This window comes from Microcaecilia unicolor, chromosome 6 (genome assembly GCF_901765095.1).
Source record: "Microcaecilia unicolor chromosome 6, aMicUni1.1, whole genome shotgun sequence".
NCBI classification, from domain to species: domain Eukaryota; kingdom Metazoa; phylum Chordata; class Amphibia; order Gymnophiona; family Siphonopidae; genus Microcaecilia; species Microcaecilia unicolor.
In genome coordinates this window covers 113911231-113925318 of record NC_044036.1, presented here as the reverse complement: position 1 = coordinate 113925318, position 14088 = coordinate 113911231, and the positions used below count along the sequence as shown (strand labels likewise).

Genomic DNA, 14088 nt, shown 5'->3' with positions numbered 1-14088 from the left:
GCTGAGAACAATATTGGGAGCAGTTCATGATTTGCCGTATATTTGAAAATTAAATCTGGAATCTATTTAAACTCTTGCAACTGAGCCTGTACAAGATACAGAAGAAAAGCCTTCCCATACTGTTCCAGAAGCAACATTAATCAAGTGAATATTTTGGCAATGCCTAGAGTAGTTGTGGGGGAAGGGGAGAAGGGTGGTGATGAAGGGTAAAGACGAAAGTATTCCCCTGTGAGAGCATGAAAATGTTCTTTAGAGGAAATTGGATAGCTTGGAACTTATATATATATATATATATATATATATATATATATATATATATATATACACACACACAGAGTGAGAGAGAGAATAATTATGTACTAAACTGTTGGGCTCGGTGACAGATACCTTTGCAAATACATAAATATTACAGATGAGATGCAGTAAGGACAAGTGTAGGGTAGTGATCTTTAGGCACAATATAAGGTCAATGTACTGTGATTTTCAAGTAGAGATGAGTTTATAAACTACTGTTTTGGACCACTTCACAAATAATGCAATACTTTCTGCTAGCTCAGTGTGCCATATCACTATGCTATAACTAAAAAAAATGTTGCTCAAAGATGGAAAATGTGCTTCCCTTTAGTATGAAAAGATGTTTCCTTTTTTACTGCCTTGAGGGATAGAAATATCCCCTGAATAATTTCTGTAAGCTGAATTTGTACTGTGCAGTTATATCCTCCCAAGTAATCTATTCTGTTAAACAATATAGCCCCAGCCTGCACAATTTATTAACATAGCTAAATCCTCACATCCACATTATTGGCTAATTGGGATTTTTTTTCCCCTGAAAACTGCATAGCCATTTACAGCGAGTCCACAAAGTTGATCTCTGTGCCTCTTTCTTGAAAGCCTGTATAAATCCCACAGGCCACCATCTGAAGTACTGTATCTGAAGGGTCTTTAGTCTTTGTAGGCAGGAGCAGAAGGTAGCCATCCTGCCAGTCTGTGCACAAATTTCAAAATGGTTCCGCAAAAAAATTCTAAGCACATGACTTCTGTGAGATTGTCCTTGTTACCATTGTGAAATCAGCTTCAAGGGACAGATTCCCTGCTGCCTCTAAAATATAAAGGCTCTTTGGATGTTTTAGTCAGGAGTTTGGGAGGGGGTTGAGGTTCACAGATTTATAGTATATTGGGGATAGATACGTCAGTGGGGAGAAGTAATAGCCAGGGGTGCCTGACCTTAGGTGACCTCTGTTAACATGAACTGTATAATAGATATAAAGTTAACTATACCTCTTTAGGCCAGTATTAATACCTGAGTTAATGAGCCTATTTGTATAAACTGTCTATTGTCATTTCCATGCATGTTAGCATTATCACACATTAATCTGTGTAGTAAATTAAGCATTGTGTAATGCATGTGTTAACTACTTGCATTAATCGTAACTCCCATTAGTGACTAGACCCATAGGTGGGGGGGGGGGGGGGGGGGGGTTGTGAGAGGATCTTTAATAATGTTGATGCAAAATACAAAATTGAAAACAAAATTTGTGACTAAATCCTATGTTCTCGACCTGAAATTGTACTTTCTAAGACATCCATCTCTATTATTGATCACAAACTGGCCACTTCCTATTAATGTAGATCACTAAAGAGCTCATTTGTAACCATTATAGACAAACATAATGTCCTTTGAGTAAGCTGGGTTGCTGAGTACTTATTTCTTTGTCTTCTTTCTCACAGGAAGCGGTTTGATAAAGCTGAAGTAGAGTATATTGCAGCGAAGATGGATCTGCACAGAAAGACAGACATCAAGGAACAGTTGACGGAGCACTTGTACACAATCATTCAGCAAAACGAACTGTGCAAGGCCAAGAAGCTGGAGGAACTCATGCATCAGTTAGATGTAGATGCCGATGAGGAGAACCTAGAACTGGAGATAGAGGTGGATCAGATGCTACAGCAGCAGAATGCAGAAAACAGAAGGCAGGCTAGTGCTGCACAGACGGCTCCTGAGAAACTTCCTCAGACAGTGGAGGGAAATCAAACACAGCAGATTACAGAAATGAAGGAAAGGGACCCAAGCGGTTCTTTTTTGGAGAACCTTGTGGAAAATTCCATTAACAACTGTGTAAGTCCTCTTCAAACCAATGACAAAGATCAAGAAGGAAAAACTACATTGATTGAGGCTAAAGCAGAATCTGTTATGAGTTCCTAGTATCTGTACACTGTATAAACTCAGTTTCATCATTATAAATTAGAACTTTAAATTCAACCCACATTTTGATATATATTTTATTGGCTACTTTATCAATCATCTGTCCACCAGTGGGAAATGGATATTCCTTGTGGCCACAGCAGTGCATGTGTTACCTTTCTTAACCCGTGGCATGAAGCAGCTAATGGTATATGTAACACTCCAGGAACCCTGTCTTTCCAGAAATTTCTGAGGGCCATAGTACTACATATGTCCACATGTTGTCTGTTGTAGCCTCAGTAATTTTGGCATTTTTTACACATTGTTTTTATTTTATTTTGTAATTTAAGAATTGGTATCTTAACTCTGTCCACTTTTTACTGGAGTAAACATGTAGGGTGAATCTGGCACACAAGTGAATAGTGTCATTTGATGGTACCGACAATACAGAACCCAGGCTGTTTTTCTTGGCATGGATGGTACTTTTAATGCAACCACTGCCTGTTAGATTTCCCTCAGTCTTGTCCATCTCTACTGTTGCCTGTATGGGTTCCTAGTTGGCACTTAACCAGAATTTTTCCAAGCCGCTCATAGTCTATCCTGTCTCTTTTGTTTTGCTTTTCTTTTTGTCCATGGAAGCATAAAATGTCTGAAAGGTTAGGGAGTTAGAGGCCTATACTGCAGAGGCCCAAGCCACTGCTCATCTGGTGGGCCTTCATTGAAAGAAAAGTTGGACCAGACAGAATATCCTGTGAAAGAGGAAACACCACCAAAGAAAAAGATCAATCCCCAAGCCTTTCACTTGAATGCAGGATTCTCCAGTACCCAAATTACCAAACTGCCTGTTTAATAACTCAACCAGCCCATTATTTCTAGGCTGAAGAAGTTAGTGGAAAGATTTTATCCAGTGCAAAAAGACAAAGGAGAATGCAGCTGAGTTGAGGACTGTAAGTACCATACAGCTATTAAGCACTGCACAAAGATCACCATTTGTGTTGAAGATTTCAGGACTAATGACGTCCTCAGCATCCTAGACATCTCTTACCTTGAAAGTGGTTTTCTTGGTAACAGTGGCTTCACCCCTGAGAATAAATGAGTTTCAGACACTAGTTTCGTATTCTTCCTACCTTCAGTTCTTCTACAAGTGGATAATTCTCCAAACTTGCCAAGAAATGTTATTGAAAGTGGTATCAGAATTTGACATTAACCAATATATAGTTCTTTCCAAGGCCTTACGCCCACAAAGGTGATCAAACTACACACTTTAGATTGTAAAAAAAAAGTGCTGACTTAACTCTGAAAAGAATACAGCTGCATCACTGATCTGCTCAACCTTTTGTATCCTTTGACACCAATGTAAAATCAAAATAAGTCTGCCTATCTGGTTAGATGAATGTATATACTATTGCTGTAGCTTAGCTGGGCTGCAACTGACCATTACGGTTAGTCCACCAAATTAAAGCAATGGCAACCTCATTTGCTCACCTATATTCAATTTCCATTGAAGACATATGGTCACTCCATTGCCTTCCTATGTCTACAAAAGATGGTGCTTTTGACACTCAGTTCTACAAGGCCTATTCAACTGACAGCATCCCCAACTCAAAGTCCAAGGTATTCCCTGCAATATCATAAACCAAAGCAGGTTAGAGAAGACCTCAGCTAAGCACATTTACTTGTCAGCAGACAAACCAAATGTGCTTACTTGAAAGACAAGTTTACCATAGGATAAATCAGACACATATTCCTATGTGGCCCAGGTAGTTAGCTTCTAAGTTTTGAATAGCTGAGGAGACTCAGATGAGCAGAGACTATGAAGGAAGTCCTGTGTATTTGCATAAAAACCTCATGAGAGAGCTGTTTCTAAAAGCATTATCAGATGATGCTGACCACTTGTGTGTCTGATTTATCCTGGCTGAAAAATACACCCATTGTAAGTAAACAATTTCACTTCACTATGACTTTTGAATTTGCTTTGGGATTCCAGTTTCAACTGACTTTTGTTCTGTTCTTCCAGAGCAGCACTGAGGTACATCCACAAAGCAAAAGCAGTGGAGTGGGTCAGTGTATGGGGAAGGTTATAATACTGCTACTAGTACTGTTTTTGTTCAGTGGTGCTTCTAAAATTTTGTACATGTGAATGATGTCCCAGTCAAATAACAAACTGTTATATATTAGCATAAATAAAAGTTGTTAAATCTAAAATGTGGTTTTAAATATGGGGGGTTTTAAATAAAGTACAAATATATGAAGAAGAAAATCTTGTTAATACTTTTTATCCTGGAAATTTGAGATGCTGTAATACCAGCAATGCAAGATACAGTGGAGATGGTCAAAGTACAGAACACAAGCAGTCCAGAAAAAAGTACAAAGGGCTATCAAGAATGGAACAAATGTACTTTATTGGTGACCTGACATGGGTGTGTTTCAGCGTAAACTAATGCGTGCTTCTGCTTCAGAGGTCAAGCAACACTAAGTGCCTAAGTTGTTGCTCAAAATGTAGCAGCTCAACACGGTAAAAGTGTGCACTGAAGACAGAGAAATAAGTTCCTAGTGTGGAGCGAAAATGCCAAGAATTGAACCATTTGTGCGAGATGGTGTTCAATGGGAAATGTTATCTGCTTGCTTTGCAGCTCAGGACCTTTATATGGTACAGTATATGCACACTGTTTTTCAGAAGTCTGAGCACAGACTAAGCTATCAGAAACAGATATGTGTAGAACATATATTTTATGTACAGCTTGTATTTGCTACCTCTTCAAGGATTTTGGCTTCTGGCCTACTAGATGATATCCACATCATGGGTGTCAGAACAGGGGCGGGAGGGGGATCCACAGGTGCCATGGCACTCCCCAAAATTCCATATGGCAGGCCATCGCTCCTGCTCCTTGACTCTAATAATTCAGTAATATATGACGTATAACTTCTGCCTGCCTCATGCCATGGCTGCTCTGCTGCTCCAGTTCCATGCCCTGTCTGTCTGCTCACCCACATTTATGAATGATAGTCTGCAACAGCATGTCACACCACCCCAGACTCCCCTATGTTTCCAGCAGCGCTATTGCTACCAAACTGCCTGGGACTCCACCTCTTCAGCAGCAGCAGCACACTGACGCTGCTGTAGTTCACACTGCCACAGGATTGGCTCAGGATTCCACCACTTCTTCAGTCTGCTTCAGGTCAGTTGGGCCCAGGGAGCATGAAGGGCTGGAGAAGCAACATCGGGGAGGAGGCTGGGTGGGGGCAGGACAGGGTTGTAGAAAGAGAACATGAAGTTCTGGAAAAGGAGAGAGCATGTTGGGAGGGCTGGAGAAGGATACAGTATCGTAGGAGAAGAGCCAGAGAAGCAGTATGGAGGTAAGGAGAGGAAGGCTGGAGAAGAAAAGAATAAAGTGGGGGCAAGGTAGGGCTGTAGAAGGAAAAGGCATGGTTGGTGAACGGCTGGAGAGCCAGCAGTGGAGCTTGGAAAGAAGAAGTCTGAAGGAGAGAGTATACGGGTGGGGGCAGAGCTGGAGAAGGAGAAAGCATAGTGGGGGGTGGGGTGGAGAAGCAGCACTGGAGCATGGGTGCAAAAAGGCTGGAGAAGGAGCAAGCATAATGAAGAGAAGGACTGGAGAAGGAGAATAAGTATTGGGATTCAAAAAAAAAGCCTCGTCATCTTGTCTCCCTCTTTCCCCTTGATGTCTCCATCCCCGCTTCCTCTCTGCTTATCCCTTATTATCAAGTCCTCATATCCCCTGCCACTAACTAGTCCTGGAGAAGCAGCAGTGGGGTTGGTCCTAAAATTTAAATATCAGAATTAATCCTGGGGAACTGGGCACAGAAAATTTTGGCCATCTGGGTTCTTCAGACTGCCCAGAACACCCCTATCTCCACCCAGACTTATTGAACCCACCCATCCCTGCTCCTCTAAAGGCAGGAGGGGAGCCCAATTGGCACCCATCATCTTTCAAAATGATGGCACCGGAACCTTAGCAGTGCATTCCCTTCTACCATCTACTTTTTGACTGTGTCTGATATTTACAGGTGATACCTCTGTATTTGGATATTGCTTGCATTTTGTTTCGATAGTAGCTCAAGGTGAGTTACATTCAGGGATTTTCCTGACCATGGAGGTCTTACAATCTGTCTATACCTGAGGTAATGGAGGGTTTAGAGACTTGCCTAAGGTTACAAGGAATAGTGGTGGGATTTGATCTGAGCTCTGGTTATCAGCCTGTTGCTCTAACCACTAGGCTATTCCTCCACTCCTAGAATACATACTCTACCTTAACTTTGGAGGGTTGGGTACACTTCTTTGTAAAGCAATGGGAGCAGATGCAGATCACTATGGATTAATGAGTTCTTTAGATATTTCTATCATTGATCATTCAGAACAAGTGCTGCATTCTTTATTCCAGTTTCAAATCCCTAGCTTTCAGAGTGAGAAACTGAGCAGCATTCAATATTATTTATTATTGTTTCAAGATATAACAATATAACCTTGTATATGTTATCAACCGAATTAGCAAACGCCTTTACGGTACTATGTAAGCCACATTGAGTCTGCAAATAGGTGAGAAAATGTGGGGTACAAATGTAACAAACAAATAAATAAAATTAGTTGTTGCAAGAAAACCATCTGAGAGATGCGTCTGTGCCTTTAAGTGGAAAAGGTTTCCATCTCATTTTTCATGAATGGTCATGACCCTATTTGCTGTCCTTCTGACAGCATTTTGCACTGGTTCAATCATTTCTGTTAAGAGCTCCAAATGTCCTCCATCAGAATACCTTCAGCACTTTCTTAGCTTATCCAGCCCAGCTGATAGACTTCAAGCTAATTCAGGATAGAACTTGAAGAAGGTTTGACATGAACCACCTTTGCAGAAGTTATGGGACCTGAATGTCATCTCTAAATCTGTCGCAGCTCGAGATAGGTGAGCCATTGGGCCGCAGTCAGGTTTACACTACCTACCCAACCCAAAGACTGGCGACAGGCGAGTCATGCCCTGGTGGAAACTAGACTAGAGATTGACGGAAACAAGGCCAGGGCATACCTCTTAAAAGAGCTCTTGAGGGTGCCCCGACAAGGCAGGGCAGAGAGTGACTCTTGAGAGCTCTTTGGGGCTGGCCCGATAGAGTTGAGGCCAGGGAGTAGCTGGAACATGGAAACCTGGGGACCAGTAACAGCTGGAGACCCAGGACTGGACAACCAGGCTGGAACAAAGCTGAAAACACAGACTGGAACTAAGCTGGGACAAGGCTGAAGACTCCGACCGGAAGAAGGTTGGAGACACAGACTGGACCCTAATCAGATGCTCTAGCCCAATTCTTTGCTCTAAAATTTCTACTCATCTTACTAGGTCTCAGCTTCCACTGTGGGTTAAAAATAATGAATCCAATCCAATCCATTGTGGATGGTGAGGGCCATCTTTGTTTTGTTTTTATTTGTTTTATTGAGGCTTATTAAGGACAGCAGTGTGAAAGAACAATACTTACAACATGTCACGCTTCTCCGCCTATCTCGAACAGTGAGCCCTTGGACCACTACCGACGGCCAGCAGTGGCAGGAGAACCCCTCAAACATACAGCAAGACACAGACCGGAACTGGAGCAGCTGGCCAGGAGTAGCAGCAGAGGCAACGACCTGGACCAGGCCAAGCAGGAACCCAAGTCTTCACCTGCACTTAGCCGCGATTCATCAGGAGTTGAGCCCCTGGCTGCAGGTGGCCGGCAGGACTTACCGGACAGGGCCGGACTGGACTGGAACAGAAGCACAGGCAGTGAGCAGGAGAAGTCCACGAAACAAACAAGGTCTGGGGCGGGCAGTGCACAAGCCAGGTTCTGGACAGGCCGCAGGCAGAAGCAAAGCCAGTAAACAAGCCGGGTCTGGGGCGGGCAGCAAGCAGAAGGAGCAACCAGAAAACAGGCAGGGTTTGGCTGACACGAAAAGTAGCAATGCAGCACTGCAACAAAACTCTCACAGAACAAGACTCCTCTGAGGACCTCTGTTGCAAGGCAAAGTGGAAAGCCTCCAGGTGGCTAATAAAGGCAAACCACAAGGGAGGTCACCTGGTATGGGTACTGCTTAGTTCCAAAAAGTCCCAAGACAGACTGGAGGGCTGGAAGATCCGGACCGGACTAGAGTAACCTCTGGAGCATGGGAACGGCAAGCAGTCAGTCCACGGCAGCCACCAGGTCTAGCCAGCAGGTGGCGATATGAATGAGAGCAGGAAACATAGGCAATATCATAACACAACATGAGGCAAGAGAACACATAATAATCAAGCTCAAGGTCAACATAGAATTGAGTCCACTGGCAAAGTAGCACCCAAGTGTTTACACCATTTTGTTTAGCCCTATTATTAATTCAAACAAAATCCCTTTCCCCTTAAAACACTACTCCCTCGCATGCCCTCGCATTACCCATGATCAGTCAAGAAAGGGTGCCAAATGAGCTCCCACTTTTCCATAGTCTTAGTTCACCCTTGGGTTTGTTGTTTGTTTTATATATTATCCTGCTAGCTCTTTCTTGATTCAAGTGGTGGGGCCTGGCCTATCTGCAGTGGCGTGCTGGACCTGGTTCACACCATCTTGTGAGAGCTGGTTGCAAACTTTTCTTGAATTTTGCGAACCTGTTGTTGAGCCCTCCATAGTAGCTCATGCAGCAAGAAGAGGAGGAAGTGAACCGCAGCACAGCAGGTCACTTCCTCCTCCTGCGTCTGCTTAGATCTGACTGTTTATGTGGATCACTGTGGTCACTTTTTCTTCCTGTGTGGACTTAGACCCAACTGTTTACTTAATTTTTTTTAAAAACACATTTCAAAGTATTTTATAAAATTTCATCACTATCTCCATCACTTACTTTGAATTTTGGTGATATGTCTTTACAGCCTAGTGACATGGTTAAAATCTTGGGTGTGCTGATGTATTCTACCCTTTCTTTTAGGACTCATATTTCTGCAGTGGTCAAAGCCTGTCTATTTTTAGGTTACTTTGGATACACTTTGTGCAGCATCTGTTTGATAAAAAGGCTTTGTGCGTTGTAATTCATGCCTTAGTCATGCAACGGCTGGATTACTGTAATGTTCCTTTTAGGGGCATAGGTCAGGGAGAGACCAGGCGACTGCAACAGTTGCAGAATGTCTCTGTAAAGCTACTTTTTCATGCTACAAAATATAACCATTTGATTCCCTTATGGAAAACTGAAGAAATTCACTCAGAACTGCTTGTTCCTACTTAAACCTCCACTACTCTGCGTGTCCTGGACTCAAATATAAAACCACATATGCTTCCACCTTTTCCTATATCAGTACTCGTTTGTGGAATGCATTACCTAAAACAGTAAAAATGGTTCAAGATCATCTAGCTTTCAATAAGTCTCTGAAGACCCACTTATTTGGGCAAGCTTACCCTAAAGAACCAGTCTTGGCTCAATGACTCCTGGACTTCGACCCCTCTAGTGATCTTGTGGACTAATCTACTTCTTTCCTATCCCTTTAACTTTCCGCTCCACTTATCCCTTTCCATTTATTGTACTCCCTTGTTTGTAACTTAAAAATTGTAAGTCACATTGAGCCTGCCAGTGGTGGGAAATTGTGGGGTATAAGTGCTGTAAAATAAATAAATAAATAAACACTGGTTATTGGTGAAATATCACATTACCTATAAAATATTGCTTCTGGGGTTCAAGATTTTTCATACAAAGCTGCCTGATTTTTTTGTCACATAGTTTGCATCCTTATGTGCCTGGACAGCCTCTCCGCTCTAGCCAACAATCACTACTGTCTGTTCCTTCGTTGCGCACCATACCATCTTCCACATTTTGGAAGGTGTTGTTCAGTGTGATGGGACCAACACTCTGGAACAATCTAACCATACTCTTACGTACAAAGATCTTTCTTCCTTCATTTAAGGCTATGCTTAAAACCCACCTCTTTCAGTTGGCTTTCCCTAACTAAATTCTCTTATTGTTGATCTGCCTCGGCCAAAGGATCATGTCAAATGCATCAGGTTTGTTTGTGTTTGCTTGCATTTACCTGCATTTGCAAAATTTTGTTTGCCTATGTTATTAGTTTACTTTTATGTGTGTGCTTGATGTATTTTGCTTATGTTGTAACAATTTTGAAATATAATATTTATTATATGTACCGTATTTTTCGGACTATAAGACGCACCGGACCATAAGACGCACCTAGGTTTTAGAGGAGGGAAATAGGAAAAAAAAAATTTTCCTTTTTCCCTCCTCTAAAACCTAGGTGCTCTGGTGCGTCTTGTCCGAGTTTTGGATCGCCGTCCCCTACTTACGCGATGCCATGTTCACTGGTGGTCTAGTGACGTCGGGGCAGGAAAGAGCCCCCTCTTTCCTGCCCATCGCGCTGCTCTCCGTGCTCCTGACTGTCGAGACCGTCAGGAAGCAGTCAGGAGCACGGAGAGCAGCGCGATGGGCAGGAAAGAGGGGGCTCTTTCCTGCCCCGACGTCACTAGACCACCAGGGAACATGGCATCGCGTAAGTAGGGGACGGCGATCCAAAACTCGCTACCTTCGGACTATAAGACGCACCCCCCATTTTCCTCCCAAATTTGGGGGGAAAAAAGTGCGTCTTATAGTCCGAAAAATACGGTAAATCGCTTTGATGGCCTCGGCTTTAGGTGATCAATCAAATAAATGTAACCTTGAACCTTTATGTGAACCGTGATCCTGGGGTTCACATAAACAGTTGGGTCTAAGTCCACACAGGAGGAGGAAGTGACCTATTTTGCAGCGTGTCACTTCCTCCTTACTGTAGTCATCACAACCATTCCTTCCTGCCACCACTAACCTACCAACTGTATCCCTCCCAGTGTCAGCTACTGCATGCTTGCAAAATCTATGGGAGAAGGTGAGTGTGCAGTGGGGGATTGCAGAGTAAAGGGATGAATCGTGTAGGGGGTGAGGATTGGGGGCAAAGTAAATGGGTGAGTGTGCCATGCAAAGAGGGGTTGAGGACAGACAAATGGGGTGAATGTGCCATGGGGTGGGGTAGAGGGGTTGGAGACAGCCCATTGCTCACTCACCCCTTTTGTCTAAGGGGTTGGGGCAAAATACAAGGGTAAGTGTGCCATGTGGTTTGGGGCAGACAAAGTGTGCCATGGGATGGGGGGGTTGGGGGGTTGTCACAAAATGTCTATCATGCACCTGGGATTAACCCTGCAGCCACTTAGAGGTTCTATCTCTAGCACAGCTCAGGTCTGCCTGTTCCTGCCACTTGTGCTCCACACTAGCACCCTCCTCCCACTGACTAGATCCCAACTGCCTCTGGTAAGTCTCCCACTCTCAAGATGTTCCCCGGTAATTTCTAGGTTACTGGGACCACACTCCCAGTGATCCCACAGTTCCTAGAAAGCACTCACCTACCCAATACACAAACCACCAGGATTCTTAGTCAGTCCAGACAAGCAGAGGCAATAAACAAAAAGTTTTATTGTCATAAAAAATATTGAACAGTGAACCATAAAAACAGATGGAACAAAAACAATACACAATAACAAGTAACTGAATATGGATCAATTATAAAACTAAATGTGTTCACTACCCGGAGAGTACAGGAAATATAACTGCTCACATGGTCTCAGTGATGAGATCTTTCTCTCTTGCCTCCCAGTCTGAGATGGAGAGAAATCCAGTGTTTCCAGACTGGATTTGAACTCCTGGGCCAATCAGAGCCCAGAACAGCAAATTTTAAAAGTATACTGCAGGTACTTCCTTTTTGTGCTAAACTAAAGAAAGAACAGTCATTTTCTGCCACAGCATTAAACATAAACATGCACCACCTGCTGGCCAAACTAAAGAAATACACTTCAAGAAATGATTAATACAGTTTTGATTGGGAATGGGAAATGGGACTTGATATACTGCCTTTCTGGGGTTTTTGCAACTACATTCAAAGCGGTTTACATATATTCAGGTACTTATTTTGTACCAGGAGCAATGGAGGGTTAGGTGACTTGCCCAGAGTCACAAGGAGCTGCAGTGAGAATTGAACTCAGTTCCCCAGGATCAAAGTCCACTGCACTAACCACTAGGCTCACTGTTTTGTCACAGGTGCAGAGTAAAGGGTGAACATGCCATGGGGGGGGGAGGGGGATGTCCCCAGGGTCTCCTTCCTGCTGAGCACAGTAAGGGAAGGGCAGCAACACTCTGGGTTTGACAGTTTGGGGTTTTTGTTTTGGACAGAGGGCCCATTAAACATTTACCAGCACACCATTGGCTATCTGCCACTTCTGGTTCACAGGTGGTATTCTTTTCTAATATAAAGCTGTATACTTCTGTATGTTCGCACATACAAAAAAGATGTTTACAGATGGATGGACAGCTAGACAGTCAAATCCTCCCTAGAAGGTGCCATTGCTTAATCCTTAAGAAAAATGATGAAAGTATTTGGGATCACTGACTGTTGACGTCATCTGAAAACCACATTCGATGCTTGCAGTGTCTTCTGTTGATCATGTGAGCTCAAACTGAAATTGAGTCACACAGTTCTGGTCAAGATGTCATTTTTAATCAAATGAGTGTCCTTTTAGTATAATTTGAACAGGGGTTGAGTTTTAGAGCTCACTGAATCTTAAAGGTTTCTACAGTAATCTGCAGCAATACAATGAAAAAGCATTAGTTAAATATACATAATTTTTTCACTGAGAGGTTGGTGGGGAGGAGACTTGGAACAGACTTCCAGTGACGATAGTAGGAGCAAGCTTAAAACAGTGACCTCTCTCTTTTGGAGAACTTGAACTTTTCTTGGAGTTTTGGAAAATGCATATCAGCTGAAAGTAGAAATATTAGACTATGATTAAGGTAGTTGCTTAGTAGTCAGAGCCAGGTTTCCACTGATTTCCATGCCATCATTCCACAGCTAACAAGTGGCAAAGAAAGGAGGGTGCAGAAGCATTGATTTCAACTCACTGCCTGTGGAAACCCATTAGTTTCAGAGGTTTTACATGGACAAGCCTAGAAGCATTTCACAGTTCTCAAAAGGTTCAGGGCTTTGTGAATTTTGGACTGGATTGCACGGTTCGTTACCTAAATCAGCAGGAATGAGGCGCCGTGTGAGGAGCTGGATCTGATTGTCCTGTGAAGCTGTTTGAAGCTGTTCCATATGTTTGTTCAACAATAACTGGGACAATGGAGAATTTTGTTGAGGTTTCTAATCTTAAGCATAAGGGATCAATACAGTAAAACCATTTTAGACATAGATCCATCTATAAAAACATATACAGGAAAATTGTGTTTAACAGAAAACTTTTCTGCTTGGGGATCTCTTTCAATAATCAGGCTGTTCTTTCTTAGTTCCCTCTCTCTCTCTCTCTCTCTCTCTCTCTCTCCTCTGTCTTCAAGTTTACTTTTGGATCTCTGTCCTTTTTAAATTCCTTCTCTGCATTTCATTTCTTCCATTTTTCCTATATTTTCTGGTTTCTCACTTGATTTTACAGTTAAGAACAGTAACAGTATGTTATATTTAGAATAGATGAAAATTTCTGGAGAGAAGAGGAATGGGCAGGGTTCATGAATATTGACCATCTGTCAGGGAGACGGTGACTAAAGTCTCCAGAAACAAAAAAATGAGATTGTAATGAATTTTGTTAGAACAAACAATTTGTAATACAACAGTCCCAACCCCATACTTTTACGTGAAAAAAAATTAAAACAAATTACAGAAGTTCAAACATGTAACTTTTGCAGACTGCCTATGGACCCATGAGATGAAAAACTGGCCATTCTCAACATTTTGATCCACTACTTTAGTCACCTTTTCTCAAAGATGGTCATATATGTCAAGACATTTGCATAGACATAGGGTACTGGATGGAGTCATTCTGTAGAGCGGCTATTCAAATGGTCAACCTTTTTTGTTATAAAGGAGATGGGGCCAACTTAAAGATGTAAACAT

General features: G+C 42.6%; 1 protein-coding gene across 1 annotated transcript in view; it reads left to right on the top strand.

The window, feature by feature from the left end:
• LOC115472974 (RAB6-interacting golgin-like) overlaps nt 1-4401 on the top strand; it is a 59569-nt gene extending 55168 nt beyond the window's left edge. Inside the window, exon 5 of the mRNA XM_030207535.1 lies at nt 1729-4401. Coding sequence (XP_030063395.1) covers nt 1729-2203 — 475 coding nt within the window. The 3' untranslated portion in view covers nt 2204-4401. The remainder of the gene's footprint in view (nt 1-1728) is intronic.
• Nucleotides 4402-14088: the final 9687 nt, after the last annotated feature.